The sequence below is a fragment of the Hylobates moloch genome, unplaced genomic scaffold, assembly GCF_009828535.3.
Source record: "Hylobates moloch isolate HMO894 unplaced genomic scaffold, HMol_V3 SCAFFOLD_5, whole genome shotgun sequence".
Taxonomy (NCBI): Eukaryota; Metazoa; Chordata; class Mammalia; order Primates; family Hylobatidae; genus Hylobates; species Hylobates moloch.
The window spans coordinates 45739947-45758155 of NW_026652280.1; the positions used below are offsets into that span (position 1 = coordinate 45739947).

At 35.5% G+C, this 18209-nt stretch overlaps 1 protein-coding gene across 16 annotated transcripts in view; it reads left to right on the forward strand.

Moving 5' to 3' along the window:
* Positions 1–18209, forward strand: part of NOL4 (nucleolar protein 4) — a 384554-nt gene that overhangs the window by 337062 nt on the left and 29283 nt on the right. For all 16 annotated transcript variants that reach the window (XM_058438499.1, XM_058438485.1, XM_058438486.1 and 13 more), the window contains one exon: positions 13843–14023. In XM_058438499.1, the coding sequence (XP_058294482.1) occupies positions 13843–14023 (181 nt within the window). The remainder of the gene's footprint in view (positions 1–13842; positions 14024–18209) is intronic.

The window sequence follows — 18209 nt, forward strand, 5'->3', positions numbered from 1 at the left end:
ATTTACACCCCCACCAACAAGGTGTAAGTGTTCCCTTTTCTCCATAACCTCACCAGCATCTGTTACTTTTTGACTTTTTAGTAATAGCCATTCTGACTGGTGTGAGGTGGTATCTCGCTGTGATTTTGATTTGCATTCCTCTAATGATCAGTGATACTGAGCTTTTTTTCATATGCTTACTGGCTGCATGTATGTCTTCTTTTGAGAAGTGTCTGTGCATGTCTTTTGCCCACTTTTTAATGGGGTTGTTTTTCTGTTGTAAATTTTAAGTTCCTTATAGATGCTGGATATTAGACTTTTGTCAGATGCATAGTTGGCAAATATTTTCTCCCATTCTGTAGGTTGTCTGTTTACTCTATTGATAGTTTCTTTTGCAGTGGAGAAGCTCTTAAGTTAATTAAGCTAAGTTAATTAGATCCCATATGTCAATTTTTGCTTTTGTTGTGATTGCTTTTGGTGTCTTTGTCATGAAATCTTTGTCTGTTCATATGTCCAGGATTATATTGCCTAAGTTGTCTTCCAGGGCTTGGATAATTTTGGGTTTTACATTTAAATCTTCAATCCATCTTGAGTTGATGTTTGTGGAAATGATCCAGCTTCAATCTTCTGCATATGACTAGCCAATTATCCCAGCATCATTTATTGAATAGGAAATCTTTTCCTCATTGCTTGTTTTTGTCAGCTTTGTTGAAGATCAGATGGTCATAGATGTGCTGCCTTATTTTGGGGCCCTCTATTTTGCTCCAGTGGTCTATGTGCCTGTTTTTGTACCTGTATCATGATGTTTTGGTTACTGTAGCATTGTAGTATAGTTTGAAGTTGAGTAATCTGATGCCTCCAGCTTTGTTCTTTTTTCTTAGGAGTGCCTTTGTTCCATATGAATTTTTAAATAATTTCTTTTCTAGTTATGTGAAGAATGTCACTGGTAGTTAGATAGGAATAGCATTGAATCTGTAAATTGCTTTGGGCAGTAGAGCCGTTTTAATGATTTTGATTGTTCCTATTCACGAGCATGAGAAGTTTTTCCATTTGTTTGTGCCTTCTCTGATTTCTATGAGAAGTGTTTTGTAATTCTTGTTGTAGAGATTTTTCACCTCCCTCGTTAGCTGTATTCTTAGGTATTTTATTCTTTTTGAGTCAATTGTAAGTGGAATTGCCTTTCTGATTTGGTTCTTGGTTTGGCTATTGGTGGTGTGTAAGAATGCTAGTGTTTTCTACATTGATTCTGTATCCTGAAACTTTGCTAAGTTGTTCATCAGCTGTAGGAGCTTTAGGGCTGAGACTGTGAGGTTTTCTAGATATAGAATTATGTCATCTGCAGACAGAGTTAGTTTGAATTTCTCTCTTCATAATCGGATGTGCTTTATTTTTTTCTCTTGCCTAATTGTTCTGGTTAAGACTTCCAATACTATGTTGAATAGAAGTGGTGACAGAGGCCGTTCTTGTCTTATACCAGTTTTCAAAAGAAATGCTTCCAGTGTTTTCCCATTTAGTATAATATTGGCTGTGGGTTTATCATAGATGGCTATATTTTTCTTATTCCAAAAATGTAATATGACTTAATGTTAAAGACACCATTTTTTTCTTTGTTAAAATTAAAAGATGTTTCTGAGGTAAAAAATACTATGATACACATATAAAACCAATGGCCAAATAACTTGTATCTGTAATCGTATTTTTGAACCTCCAGAAAATGTTTCTTTAAAAATTTTGATTTGGTCATAATAACAAACTCCAAATTAAATGTTACCAACCTATAGAAAATACATTTACTTTTTAAATGTGGAGTTTTTTGGTTAATAACTAAATGAAAAGTGCTACATTTAAACCTGTAATTTAAAAAATGTCGAGTCTCCATTTTTACTTTTAATAACCAAGCTTTATGTTGATCAGGGAAGTTTCAAGAGTAGATGACTTTGCATTGCATCTAGTTACTTCTTGCTAGTCATGTATACATATAAATTTAGTTGAGGATTATCACTACTGTATTTATTTTGTATTTTTCCTTAAGCCTATCATTCTCAAATTTGTATTTTTCACAGTAATGCATTTTTAAGAAATTTATTCATATTATCTTGATTGACATATTGTACCATAATTTTAAAATGTATAGGGTACAATATGATGTTTTGATATATGTACACAGTGTAGAATGATTAAATCAAGCTAATTGACATATCTATCACTTCACTTACCTATCATTTTTTATGGTGAGACATTTGAAATTCACTCTCTGAGTTATTATGAAGTATATATCATTATTGACTACAGTCATCCTGCTGTGCAATAGAGCACAAAACCTGTTCTTCGTGTGTATCTGAAACTTTGCACCCTTTGATCAATAACCCTCCATTCCATGTCTCCCCACACTGGCTCAGAGGCTGGGTAACCATAATTCTACTCTCTACTTCTCTGATTTCAACTTTAATGTACTCCACATATAAGTGAGATCAAATCTTTATTGTTAATAAAACCATGTAGCGTGTGTACGTGCATGAAAATATTGCTACAAAGAGAATTTGTTAAAATAATAACCTGTTATTTGAAGAGTTTGATAAAATTCTGGTAACAGGTATCCTGCGGTGGCTTTGGCTTCTCAAGTCAGAAACAAATTTAATCTGGTTTCCTTGTCATTTCAAAGCTTGTCGTTGGTTCTCTGGATTTAGTCAAACCATGAATTTACTTATTATATGTCTTAGTGGGTTTGGGAGCATCTTTGTAAAGAACAAAATTCTGTGTTGGGTACTTAATCATTTTATGGCCAACAAGGACAGAACATTATACAGAATGCTCCTAACTACATGAAAGAAATTATTTCCTGTGTGTTGTTGTATATGTGAGGGTATGCGTGTCTGTATCTGAGTGTGTTTTGTTGATGCCATCAAAAATCACTTCTCAACATCCTAAATAATAATCACATTCACTTTAACTGCAGACAGTTTTTCTTAGCAGAAAAGCATTTTAAATAGGAGCGCTGGATCTTGCAGAATTTCTATGAATTTTCCTGGAAACTCAGCAATTTACTTAGTTTTGGAACACTTGTTATCAAATGGAAGAAGAGAAGCTTTTAGAAGGTAGAGCTGTTTTCCAGTAGTTTATACACGAAACGAATTGCACTGCCTTGCCCCATCTGTACTAACGGAGCAAAGGAGACATTTAGAGCAGTAACTTCAACAAAAATACTTTTTCATATAGATTACAAAGAGCATGTAAGGACAGGAGAAGTCCAGTAGAAAATCTTAGAGATAGTAAAGGCAAACTGAGGGCTTCATTATCTACTTGTTTACTATTTTGCAGTGGCAATATTCTTAGAAGTTCAGTTTAAGGCTATTTACCTTAAAACAGTGGATCACTAATGTCCTGCCCTGACCACATCACATGATATTCTCAAAATGTAATTCAATGCTAATGCAAAAATGCCTTGTACACTTCAAAGTGCTATAAAAATATCAGGTAAAATGCAAACAGAAACAAGGTATATGTATTACTGAATATAGCAGTAATTTTATTGAAGTTGTCTGATGTTTAAAGGCAGAGAAAGTTACTGAAAACATAAAAACGTTCATTGGATGGTAGAGAATGTACAGTCTAAACAGTAGAATTCTTGGAAGATTTAGAAAAGTTAATGAAACATTTTATATGCAATTTTTATTAAAAGCTATTGTCCAAAAGTTGAATCGAATCAATCAAACTTCATTTTATAAATAACATGTATATCAAAGGTACTGCAATAAAGGTAAAGCATTTCTTAGGCATCTGGAGTAAGTTAGGATTTCAGTGTGTTGGCTCAGGGACCAAACCACGTTTAGCAAACTCAAATTTGTCTGTGTCCAGTTTCTAAGGACAAGAGTACAAAGGAGTACAAACCTGTTTTCTCAAACAGTGTGCCAATGGCAGGCCATCTGTACTCTTCTAAACCACTCTCAATCTTGCCCTTAATCTGTAAATATCACCCATCCTCTTATAAATCCCTTTTTTGGATATATGAAATGCATATTGATACATTTCAAGAATATATTTATTGATAAGCCCAGAGCCTTATTATATAAGTCACCATAAGTTTTTCTTTAATCTCTTATAGATTTTTAATCAAATAAATCTAATCAAAACAACTCCATGCATTATCTAGTGTATTGTATGTGGTCATTCATTGATTCAGTTTTATTTTCATGACATTATAAAAATTTTGAAATATGTCTAATGAAAGCTAGGATATAAAATTATTTTCTGGATGGGTGCAGTGGCTCATTCCTATAATTTCAGCACTTTGGGAGGCTGAGGTGGAAGGTTAGCTTGAGGTCAAGAGTTCTAGACCAACCTGGGCAACATAGTGAGACAGTCTCTACAAAAACTAAAAAAAGAAAAAAATTAGCTAGGAGGGCAGTGTGCACCTGTGGTCCCAGCTACTCACAAGGCTGAGGCAAGAGGATCACTTGAGCCCAGGAGTTTGAGACTGCAGAGAGCTATGGTGGTGCCACTGCACTCCAGCCTGGGTGACAGAGCAAGACCCCATCTCAAATGAAAGAAAAAAAGAAGAAGAAGAAGGAGAAGGAGAAGAAAAGAAAATTACTTCATGGTGAATAAAATGTGTTTCATTGCCTAGATGTGAAGCCTTGTAACATTTTAATATTATCTTCTTGTGAAAACAATCTTCATGGTAACCCAGGAGGCAAGCTGTCAGCTGTGAGAACTTTGGGAACTCATAATGATGATTCTTTCATTTATTTATTTATTATTTATTTACATTTAGAGACATGGTCTCACTCTGTCACCCAAGCTAGAATGCAATAGCACAATCATAGCTCACTGTAGTCTCATACTCTTGGACCCAAGTGATCCTCCCACCTCAGCCTCCTGAGTAGCTAGGACTACAGGCACTTTCCACCATTACCAGCCAGCATGGTCTCACTCTGTCACCCAGGCTAGAATACAATAGCACAATCATAGCTCACTGTAGTCTCAGACTCTTGGATCCAAGTGATCCTCCCACCTCAGCCTCCTGAGTAGCTAGGACTACAGGCACTTTGCACCATTACCAGCCAGCTTTTTAAATTTTTTTGTAGAGACAGGGTCTTGCTTTGTTGTCCAGGGTGGTCTCAAACTCCTGGCTTCAAGTGATCTTCCACCTCAGCTTCCCAAGCATTGGGATTACAGGCATGAGCGACTGCAACTGGCCCTGGAACTAATGATTGTTAAAATTTGCTTCCACTGGAAAATATGGCTCCAGGGATATTTAATTTTTATGTCATTAAAAACCTTTCTTTAAAAACAGTAATAATAATCATTCAAGATAAAAACTTGAATTAACTTTATATTAAGCTTTTGCCCAAAAGTCACTACGGACCAGATTTTATTGGGAGTTTCATTTATTGTATTTCTCAACATATTGTGGACTGCCAAAAACATTAATAATGCAAATCCATGTCTGAATACAAATGAACCCCTACAAGGCCAGTGTTGATTATTAATGGAATAAATTATCTGCCTACTTAGTGCAGTTACTGTGGTTTGGAATACCAGTTAATAATGAAAGAAGGGAATTTTTAAAGAATATATCTCATAGTTTGAATTAATTCTACCATACAAGAGATCAAAGAGAAAATACTGTGGCAACGATGCCTTCTCCCTTTTTCCTTTTTACTCATCAATAAGAAAGTCTTCTGCAAGCGCATTTCATTGTTATTTTCCAAATACAAAGAAGTAGACTTGTATTTTTCAGAAGAGCCACCATTTTTCCAAAACAAGAAACTCAAGTTTTATGTTGCCCAAGTTATTTCTGCTACAGGAATGGTGGGATTGTTTGAGGCCACCTTTTCCCAAGGACCCCAAAATTGCCTTGAAGTATAGAACATTGTGTCTTCTTTCAGAGTTTCCATAGCTACAAGTATTTGCAGAAAGAATACTTTGCACCTTGGTAGTTTTCATGATGCTTTATATGTGGCGATTTTATAAATGTAAAATAGAAGAAAGCAGAGCTGCTAGTCTGGTTAAAGAGGACATGAAAGCATATTTATATGCCTTCACCCATAAACTCAGGAAGACACTGAGCCATTTCCCCCGGAAGCCTTACAGTTCTATGGACATCAGCTTGAAATCAACTACTTACAGGAAATTGTTGTATGCATGAGAAAAATTAATCCATGTGAACATCACAGGTTCATCTCTTACTCTTTTGGCAAGATTTACTCATTTAATAAGCTTAACCTGAATATGACGTTCCTATTATAGTATGGAAGAATATATGTGTAATCTCATAATATATATATTATATTATATAAATTTATTTCTCCAGACAGAAAGTTAACTCTCCGAGATGGGAGATTTTTCATTGTACCTTTGTGAAAGTTTGATGGATAGTGTGTGAGGTGTAGTAATTTTTGGTTTGACCACTTTCCACCCACCCACTCTGTCATTGCAACATGCCATCTGGTTCCAGACCCTAATGATACCTATATTTCCCTACCACTATTTCTTTATTGATAATTCTTGTTTGCAGTAGCACTATAATAATGTGATTATTTACCTCTGACCTGTGTATTAGCACACACACTTCCAGCAACAACAGATTTGTTGAAATATCATTTTTAATGTCTAATAAGTTAAACTCCCTTACTATCTATAATATAAAAGTTCATCATAAGCACAAAAGGAAACATATATTGTTTGCCTACACATCAAATAAAAATAGGTATTTTAAAAAGTTCTCATTATCAGCTGTAAATTTGATGCTGGCCCAATACCGTTTTTTATAGAGAACCACAGTATAAAACTCACCCTGTTTTTGGTTCCATATGAATTTTAAAGTAGTTTTTCCCAATTCTGTGAAGAAAGTCATTGGTAGCTTGATGGGGATAACATTGAATCTATAAATTACCTCGGGAAGTATGGCCATTTTCACGATATTGATTCTTCCTATCCATGAGCATGGAATTTTCTTCCATTTGTTTGTGTCCTCTTTTATTTCGTTGAGTAATGGTTTGTACTTCTCCTTGAAGAGATCCTTCACATCCCTTGTAAGTTGGATTCCTAGGTATTTTATTCTCTTTGTAGCAATGGTGAATGGGAATTCACTCCTGATTTGGCTCTGTTTGTCTGTTATTGGTGTATAAGAATGCTTGTGATTTTTGCACATTGGTTTTGTATCCTGAGACTTTGCTGAAGTTGCTTATCAGCTTAAGGAGACTTTGGGCTGAGACGATGGGGTTTTCTAAATATACAATCATGTCATCTGCAAACAGGGACAATTTGACTTCCTCTTTTCCTAATTGAATACGCTTTATTTCTTTCTCTTGCCTGACTGCCCTAGCCAGAACTTCCAATACTATGTTGAATAGGAGTGGTGAGAGAGGGCATCCTTTTCTTGTGCTGGTTTTCAAAGGGAATGCTTTCAGTTTTTGCCTATTCAGTATGATATTGGCTGTGGGTGTGTCATAAATATCTCTTAGTATTTTGAGATACGTTCCATCAATACCTAGTTTATTTAGAGTTTTTAGCATGAAGGACTGTTGAATTTTGTTGAAGGCCTTTTATGCATCTGTTGATATAATCATGTGGTTTTTGTCATTGGATTTGTTTATGCGATATATTACATTTATTCATTTGTGTATGTTGAACCAGCCTTGCATCCCGGGAATGAAGCCGACTTGATCGTGGTGGATAAGCTTTTTGATGTGCTGCTGGATTCGGTTTGCCAGTATTTTACTGAGGATTTTCACATCGATGTTCATTAGGGATATTGGCCTAAAATTCTCTTTTTTTGATGTGTCTCTACCAGGCTTTGGTATCAGGATGATGCTAGCCTCATAAAATGAGTTAGGGAGGTTTCCCTCTTTTTCTATTGATTGAAATAGTTTCAGAAGAAATGGTAGCAGCTCCTCTTTGTACCTCTGGTAGAATTCCTACCAGAATCCGTCTGGTTCTGGAATCCGTCTGGTCCCGGACTTTTTTTGGTTGGTAGGCTATTAATTATTACCTCAATTTCAGAACCTGTTATTGCTGTATTCAGAGATTCAACTTCTTCCTGGTTTAGTCTTGGGAGGCTGTATGTGTCCTGGAATTTATCCATTTCTTCTAGATTTTCAAGTTTATTTGCATAGAGGTATGTATAGTATTCTCTGATGATAGTTTCTATTTCTGTGGGATCAGTGGTGATATCCCCTTTATCATTTTCTATTGCATCTATTTGATTCTTCCCTCTTTTCTTCTTTATTAGTCTTGCTAGCAGTCTATCAATTTTGTTGATCTTTTCAAAAAACCAGCTGCTGGATTGATTGATTTTTTTGAAGGATTTTTTATGTCTCTATCGCCTTCATTTCTGCTCTGATCTTAGTTATTTCATGCCTTCTGCTAACTTTTGATTTGTTTGCTCTTGCTTCTCTAGTTCTTTTAATAGTGATGGTAGGGTGTCGATCTTAGATCTTTCCTGCTTTGTCTTGTGGGCATTTAGCAAAGACAATCCCAAGCAAAAAGAACAAAGCTGGAGGCATCACACTACCTGACTTCACACTATACTACAAGGCTACAGTAACAGAAACAGCGTGGTATTAGTACCAAAACAGATATATAGACCAAGGAAACAGAGCAGAGGCCTTAGAAATAACACCACACATCTACAACCATCTGATCTTTGACAGACCTGACAAAAACGAGCAATGGGGAAAGGATTCCCTATTTAATAAATGGTGCTGGGAAAACTGTCTAGCCACCTGTAGAAAGCTGAAACTGGATCCCTTCCTTACACTGTATACAGTAATTAACTCAAGAAAAATTAAAGACTTAAATGTAAGACCTAACACTGTAAAAACCCTAGAAGAAAACCTAGGCAACACCACTCAGGACATAGGCATGGGCAAGGACTTCGTGTCTAAAACACCAAAAGCAATGGCAACAAAAGCCAAAATTGACAAATGGGATCTAATTAAACTAAGGAGCTTCTGCACAGCAAAAGAAGCTATAATCAGAGTGAACAGGCAACCTACAGAATGGGAGAAAATCTTTGCAATCTACCCATCCGACAAAGGGCTAATATCCAGAATATACAATCAACTCCAACAAATTTACAAGAAAAAAACAACCCCATCAAAAAGTGGGCGAAAGATATGAACAGACACTTCTCAAAAGAAGACATTTATGCAGCCAACAAACATATGAAAAAATGCTCATCATCCATCACTGGTCATCAGAGAAATGCAAATCAAAACCGCAATGAGATACCATCTCACTCCAGTTAGAATGGCGATCATTAACAAGTGAGGAAACAACAGATGCTGGAGAGGATGTGGAGAAATAGGAACGCTTTTACACTGTTTTGGGGAGTGTAAATTAGTTCAATCATTGTGGAAGACAGTATGGCGACTCCTCAAGGATCTAGAACTAGAAATACCATTTGACCCAGCGATCCCATTACCAGTATATACCCAAAGGATCATAAATCATGCTACTATAAAGACACATGCACATGCATGTTTATTGCAGCACTATTCACAATAGCAAAGACTTGGAACTAACCCAAATGTCCATCAATGATAGACTGGATTAAGAAAATGTGGCACATATACACCATGGAATACTATGCAGCCATAAAAAATAATGAGTTCGTGTCATTTGCAGGGACATAGATGAAGCTGGAAACCATTGTTCTAAGCAAACTATCAGAAGGACAGAAAACCAAACACCACATGTTCTTACTCATAAGTAGGAGTTGAACAATGAGAATACATGGACACAAGGCAGGGAACATCACACACCGGCACCTGTCAGGGGGTGGGGGCTGGGGGAGGGATAGCATTAGGAGAAATACCTAATGTAAATGAGGAGTTGATAGGTGCAGCAAACCAACATGACACATGTATTCCTATGGAACAAACGTGCACGTTGTGTGCATGTACCCTAGAATTTAAAGTATAATTAAAAAAAAAAAAACTCACCTTCTTTGGTACTTTCTAACAGCAAAGAATAACTTTTGCAATTAAAATATAATAATAATCTACAATTTGCTGACTACCAAATCTAAAGTAATGCCAACAAAATGTGATTCAGGGTTCCTTCTTTAAGATATTTTCATTTAGGATTATGCTATTCTAAAGTAGTTTACTTTTCCAGGGATTTCTGTGATTTATTTATTTTTTAAATCTTTTTTATTTCTAATTTTTGTGGGTATATAATAGATATATCTATAGCTATCTATATATCTAGATATCTGATCTTTGACAGACCTGACAAAAACGAGCAATGGGGAAAGGATATCTAGATATCTAGATATCTATATATCTAGATATCTAGATATCTATATATCAAGCTATAGATGTATATATAGCTAGCTATAGATATAGATATATCTATAGCTATCGATATATCGATATATCGATATATCTAGATATATCTAGATATATCGATAGCTATAGATATATCTAGATATAATATATAGATATATTGATATAATATATAGATGTATATATCTAGATATATCTGTGTGTGTGTGTGTGTGTGTGTGTATATATATATATATATATATATATATATGAGGTACATGAGATGATGTTTTGATACAGGCATACAATGTGAAATAAGCATATCATGGAGAATGGGATATCCATAACCTCAAGCATTTATCCTTTGAGTCACAAACAATTCAGTTACACTCTCTGAGTTATTTTAAAATGTAAAACTAAGTTATTATTGACTCTAGTCACCCTGTTGCACTATCAAATAATAGTTAATAGTTCATTATTTCTTTTTTTTGGAGTCTCACTCTGTTGCCCAGGCTGGAGTGCAGTGGCATGATCTTGGCTCACTGCAGCCTCTGCCTCCTAGATTCAACTGATTCTCCTGCCTCAGCCTCCTGAGTAGCTGGGATTACAGGGACCCACCACCACGCCCAGCTAATTTTTGTATTTTTAGTAGAGACGAGGTTTTCCCATGTTGGCCAGGTTGGTCTCGAACTCCTGACCTCAGGTGATCTGCCCTCCTCGGCCTCCCAAAGTGCCAGGAATACAGGCATGAGCCACTGCACTCAGCCATTTATTCTTTCAATTTTTGTTTTTACCCATTAACCATCCACACCTCCCACCTCACCATCCCCTCACTACCCTTCCTAGTCTCTGGTAATCATCCTTCTACTCTCTGTCCATAAGTTCAACTGTTTTGATTTGTAGGTTCCACAAATAAGTGAGAATATGCAATGTTTGTCTTACTCGGCCTGGTTTATCACTTAAGATAATCATCTCCAGTTTCATCTGTGTTGTTGCAAATGACTGAATCTCATTCTTTTTTTATGGCCAAATAGCACTCCATTGTGTGTATGTACCACATTTTCTGTATTCATTCATCTTTTGACGGACAGAGGTTGCTTCCAAATCTTAGCTGCTGTAAACAGTGTTGCAACAAACATAGGAATGCAGCTACATCTTTGATATATTGATTTTCTTTCTTTTGGATAGATAACCCATAGTGGGATTGCTGGATCAGATGGTAGTGCAATTTTTAGATTTTTGAGGAACCTCCAAACTGTTCTCCATATTGGTTGTACTAATTTACATTCCCATCAACAGTGTACAAGGGTTCCCTTTTCCCCACACCCCTCACCAGCATTTATTATTGCCTGTCTTTTTGATATAAGTCATTTTAACTGGGGTGAGATGATACCTCACTGTAGTTTTGATTTATATTTCTCTGATCATCAATGATGTGGAGCAGCTTTTCATATGCCTGTTTTCCATCTGTATGTCTTCTTTTCAGAAATGTCTATTCAACTCTTTTGCTCATTTTTTAATTAGATTATTAGATTTCTTCCCTAGAGTTGTTTGAGCTCTTTATATATTCTGGTTATTAAACCCTGGTCAGACGGGTAGTTTGCAGACATTTTCTCCCATTCTGTGGGTTGTCTCTTCACTTTGTTGATTGTATCCTTGCTGTGCAGAAGGTTTTAACTTGATGTGATCCTGTTTGTCCATTTTTGCTTCCGTTGCCTGTGCTTGTGGGGTATTGGGATTTCAATGATTTGAATAGCGAGAGTTTAAATTACAATTAGACATTCTAGTTCATACACCAATTTCAGTCAATTAATGTTTGCATTAAATATATCTCAGAGGAATGTCTTTTTAAAAAAGTAATGCTTTGAAAATAAATTTATATCAACATTCAAGTTTTTAAAATATTGTCCCATGTTTTCCTTTCAACTTTTTTCTTATTTTTACTTCAATTTACTTTGAGATATTTTGCAGTTTATTTTATAGTCTTACTATAAATGAAAATATTTGAAAGCCTATAGATTATGTGTCTCACGTGTACAGCTGAGTATAAGGGTCAGAGTTGAATGGGTCAGTTAGAGTTGATTCAATTTGATGAACAAGAGCAAAACCGTAACTGTGTTATGCTGATAGTCATGGCAATAATTTCACAATATAGATGGTCATAGTATTCTCAATACAATAGTATTACTGTTTCAATTGAGCAAACTAATTTCATATTTCCTCGTTTTCACCCCTTTGGGGCCACAAAAAAAATATATTTGAAAGTTACTTGTTCCATTAACCACATACTCAACATTTAAAAGCTGCAAAATACTTCTGATTGTGACAAAAAACTCTCCTAAGAATTCACTAGAAATCTCTTTATAATTCTTTCCTATTAACAAAAAGTTAAAAAAAAAGATGAAGAATGCAGAAGGAAAGTGAATTCACATATGTATATATTTTAAGTCTTATAAACTCACAGCTGAAGGGGAATTCAATCTGTGTTGCTATTGAAAATATATACCGTTTATTGCAATTTAAATGTTTTATTTCTTCACAATGTGACATGATTAGAAGGATTGAAGAAAATTTTGTGAACACTAGCATAGCTTAAAAATGAGCAAACAAATAAAAAACTGAAAGGTTTGGATGTATTCACGTCCTTATCAGTCTGTTATAACGCATGTAATGGAATCAGCTTGGAGTCAGCACTCAAATTTTGCTATAAACATAAAATAATAAAAAGAGAAAGGCACACACACACATACACAGAGAAGAGAAGAGACAGCAGAGAAGGAGAGAAAGGAAGATAAAAGGATGCAAAACAGATTTCAAGAACCCAACTTTTATTAAATATTTATTTTCCATTGTAATATCTCTTCATTTAATTTTTAAAGCCTAGCAAGTTATTTTAAGCAATTCTAACATAAAAATTACCCTTCCAACATTTTCCAAGTGTGCAATACAGTATTGTAAGTTACATGCACATGGTCTTGCAGTAGTGCTCAGAACCAACCCACCTCCACCCCTTCATGACGGAAACTCTATACCTGTAGAAGACTCCCCAGTAGCTCCTCCCCAAGTGCTGAAAACCCTCATTCTACTTTATGTTTCTTTGTCTTTGATTACTTTTGATACCTCATAAGTGGCATCACATCACGCAATATTTGTTTTTTTGTGGTCGGCTTATATCGCTTGGCACAATGTCCTTAAGTTCATCCATGCTGTAGTATGACAGGGTTTCTTTCATTTTGAAGCTGTATAGTATTCTATTGTATGTATGTACCATATTTTCTTTATTCATTTATCTGTCAATAGATGTTTAGGCTGCTTCCACCACTTGGTTATTGTGAGTAACTTTCTTCATGTCATTTTATATTCAGTTGAAAACTGTCAATTGTTCCATCTCCAGTCTGCCCACATTGTTATTTTGATTTCCTTATTTTAGTTTTTAGCAAAGATGTTGAAAATGTGCATCTGTGCTTACTTAACATTCACTATATATTTTTTCCTATTCAGTGCAGATATTTATATAACAATAAGGTTGTCCTGTTCAAGGTGAAATAGCACAGTGAGGTGATAAATAATGCAATGCTGTCTGTCCTTGCAGGATGAGTCTGCTCCAGCTGACAAACAGTGTAGACCGGAGGCGACCCAGCCCAGTTACTCAGCATCAGCTGTTCCAGGCTCACAGGACGTGCTGTACATCAATGGAAATGGGACCTATAGTTACCATAGTTACAGAGGGCTAGGAGGGGGTCTGCTAAATCTGAATGATGCATCCAGCAGTGGTGAGTATTTATCATAGATTGTGTTTTTTTGTTTTGTTTTGTTTGGTTTGGTTTGGTTTGGTTTGGTTTGGTGAGGGGAGGTGGTGGTAAATTTTTTAAACTTGAGAGAAGAAAATGGATAGACTGTGATGAGAATAGTCAGTGCCAATCTGCTATTAATAAAAACAAGGCCATTTAATACATAATGATGGTCTCTCTACATGGGTGTCTCCTACTTTTGTTGCTGTCTCTGAAAGTGGCAGCACTATTATATAATTGAATGATTGCTGTTTATACTAAAAAAAAAAAAAAAAACTCAACTAGAGAAATAGCAAATGCTTTTCTTCTAAATAGTGATCCCTTCTGCCACCAATGCTGTAATGCACATTATTTCCATGTTCAAAGAGGCTTTTGATTTGGAAAATTTGATGCACCAGGAGTTTCTCCAACTTCATGAAACACACACAGTCATAACTAAGAACATACAAAATGAAACAACACATGGAAGGGACGCATGGGTTTCCAGAAGATAGTTTGTCAATGTCAATGGCATGCTCGGTCAGCAGTGTTGTACTGGAGCAAGCCTGTACTGACTCTTGGTTGGTAAATTTTTAGGAATTTTCTGAACTTATATACCAGGTTGAAGTCTAAAGGAGTCAGAAATTTAACTGTATAATATAAAGCTATGCATGTATGAGGAAAAAAGCACATGGATAATGTTCTTATAATTGGGTGGTAAGAAAAACTTTCCTAACTATACTTTAAATCCAGGAGAAAAGTTTCATTACACACACACAGACCCCTTTTGCATGACAAAAAACACCATAAAAAAGTAAAAATATAACTGGAAAATGTATTAGCTAACTCTACCACAAAGAATTAGCAGGTCAATATATAAAGGTCTTCTATAAATAAAGAAAAACTATACCCAAAATCATATGATAAAAATGCTAGAAAAGAAACACACAATTCACAGAAAGACAATGCAAATGTTCTTTAAATATTTATAAAGTTGTTCAAGCTCAGTCACTCCTAATAAGAAGGATGCAATTTCCACCCATCGGTTTAGCAAAAATCCAAATGCTTAACAGAATTTTTTTAACAAGACTGTGGTTAAAAAGGTACTATCATGCCTTGCTCAATGCAAAAAGTTAGAGTGGAATTTGACAGTATATATTAATAGAAAAAATTGAATGTACATTTACCATTTGACCCAGCAATCTCTCTCTTAGGAATCTATTTCAAAGACACACTGACAAAGTTACAGAAAGAGATATGCTCAAGTCTATTTATTGCACTGTCATTTATAAATGCAAAAAAAAAAAGGTTGCCAATAAAAGTGCCCAGCAATACATGGCTGACTGATTAAATTATAGCTCATCCAAACAAAAGAGTATAAATAGTAATAGGAACTATCTTTTTTTTATTTTTAGGACAGAGTTTCACTCTGTTGCCCAGGCTGGAGTGTAGTGGTGTACCCTTGGCTCACTGCTACCTCTGCCTCCCAGGCTCAAGTGATCCTCCCATCTCAGCCTCCAGAGTAGCCAGGACTACAGGTGCATGCCACCATGCTGGGCTAATTTATTTTTATTTTTTATTTTTTAGCAGAGACAAAGTTTTTACCATGTTGCCCAGGCTGGTCTTGAACTCCTGATCTCAAGTGATGTGCCCACCTTGCTCTCCCAAACTGCTGGGTTTACCAGGTGTGAGCCACCATGCCCAGCCAGGAAATACCTTTATATAATATTATATAGTGATCTCCAGGTAGTGAAAAGTACTTATAGAATGCCAACATTCATGGAATAATGATTTATACTATTGGATGCATAAACTATAACTTTTTTAAAAAAGTTTATGTAGATGTGGGAGTGGGGAGAAAACAGTATAAGGGGCAAGAATAAAAGCTAGAATATTCCTAATGTGTTTGGTTTTACACTTTGTTTTATATATTTAACTTTGGAACAATATATCCTTATGTAACTATTAAACTGTTTTTTTAAATTCTTCAAATTAAAAGAAAAGTGATGCAAATAAACTTCAATTGTTTAACGAGTTGTTGGCATAGCCTCACATAGAAAGGAACTTGTCCAAATGATTCTAAGAATCATAATTTGACTCCATAAGTTTGAAGCCAGTGATTAAACCTTAAAGTATTTTCAGTAATCCTATTATTATTTGGGGACTGTTGTCTATGTGTTGTGGTTAAAAGCAAATTGCCAATTATGTGGTTGTCAGTGAAAGCTAGCATTTTCAGCAGGGGTCAAAGTAGACACAGATGTAAAATCAGTACATTTAAGCAAAACCTCGTAATCTTGTATTTGAATTGGTAGTACCAGTAGGAACTTATGATGTATTTTTTTGTTTTTTAAAAAACACAAAATATATCTCTTTTTCCTGGAAATGCGTGGAAACCACGGCCAACTTGAATTTAAAATTTTGAATTAGGCTGGGTGAGCTTATATTTCGGGAGAAATTACATAATTAGTCTGAGTTTATACTCTAGGAAATCACTTAGTTTACAATGCTGGAAGTATGTTTCATATATAGCTAGATAATTTTGGGGGCTCAATGCAGAATGAAAACATCAAGCGTCTTGTTTAAAACTTAAGAATTTAAGGCATTGACAGTAGAGAATTAACCTAAGCATGGAACTTTTCTAAGCACACGGTACTGTGGGACTACAAACATTTCATGACCCACTTTGCCGTTTTAATTTACTTAGTAAGCCAGAGGAAAGCATTGCTTTTTCATTAAAGGCAGAGAGCTACCAGTGGTAAGAAAGATAACTAATACAAATAAGGAAAAGGATAATACACAAGTGAGAACACTTTGAAAGAGTATTTTGAGAAGGAAAGAGAGCACTCTGGGGCAGCTAGCAATCCTGGGTAAAAATTGATAGCAAATCCAAAAGAAAGTTTTGTTATTCATTGTTAATGAACAGGGCTCCCAAAGTCCTTCCTGACTTTCAACCAATTCTCCATAGAGGAACCAAAATAATTTTTAAGAAAAGGCAAATCTGATCACATCATTTCACCATCTAAAACCTTCTATGGGCTTTCATTGTTCTTAGGGAAAGGATGTGAGCCAGCTCTTCCAGCTTCAAGGTCTACTCACCTGAAGTTTTCTTTCACCTGCTTCTCCCCCACTCTCTCCTCATTCATTGCACACCCTTTTTTAAATCCAGAACTCCAAGTCTAGATAAGGTATAGATATTCACTCTCATAGTATCCTCAATTTATCCTCTGAAGCATGTATGATAGCACACACACACATACACACACAATCACACAACATTGATATCTATTCCTCAATTATAATTTTCAGTGGTGCCCAAAAGCCACATAGGAAATTTGGTATAAATCCCAGGTATGCAGCCATATAAGTATTTAGAAAACATGTTTTATAAATGCACAGTTTGAATATAGATGCTGTGGTACTATGTTGAGGTCTATTTTTTCTGTATGTTTCTCCCCAAAAACTTTCCTATCATAAAATGACAGAGGCTAAAGGGACATGAGAAATCATTTGATGGCAACCACTTCATTGTGTAAAGACCACAAAGAAAGAAACAGGGCTGGAAATTTATGTGACTTGCTCAAGGTCATGTATAATGATTTTGGAGTTGTTTAGTTAATACATGCGTTGGCTCTTTTTTTTTTTTTTAATAGGACAATGTAATGAGTTTTATTTTATCTAAATGAATTCAATGTAAAGACCTGGCTTTATTCTGGGATTTTTTTTTTTTTGTCCTCCTATTTCTTCAGCAATATATGGCTTTTGTTTGTTTAGGCTTTTCTTGGCAAAATAAAAATTGGGTTTTCCTTTGGGAATCCTCTCTTCAAGTTGCCTGTTGCTTTTCGATCTTATTCTGTTCATGCCCTCAAAGGCCTATACCACAGCTTTACTATGACCTCGTGTCACTGTTTGTCAATTTCATCCTTTATTCCCCATCACCTATCAGGACATGGACTCCAGCCTCTCAGCACACTGAATTTGTGCCTGAGCGTGTGGTAAGACCTCAAGATAAAGAATCTTTTGTGATTCTTTGTCACTGCTTCGTCCCATGTCACATCTCACAGGGAATTATTTTGACACTCTCCCCTTATAAATGAGGCCGAACTCATTTGTGAGAACTTGAGCTGTAATTTGCAGTTTGTCATGGCATGTTTTATCTACTTTGACTCGGGTTATTTCTCTCCGTCTTATC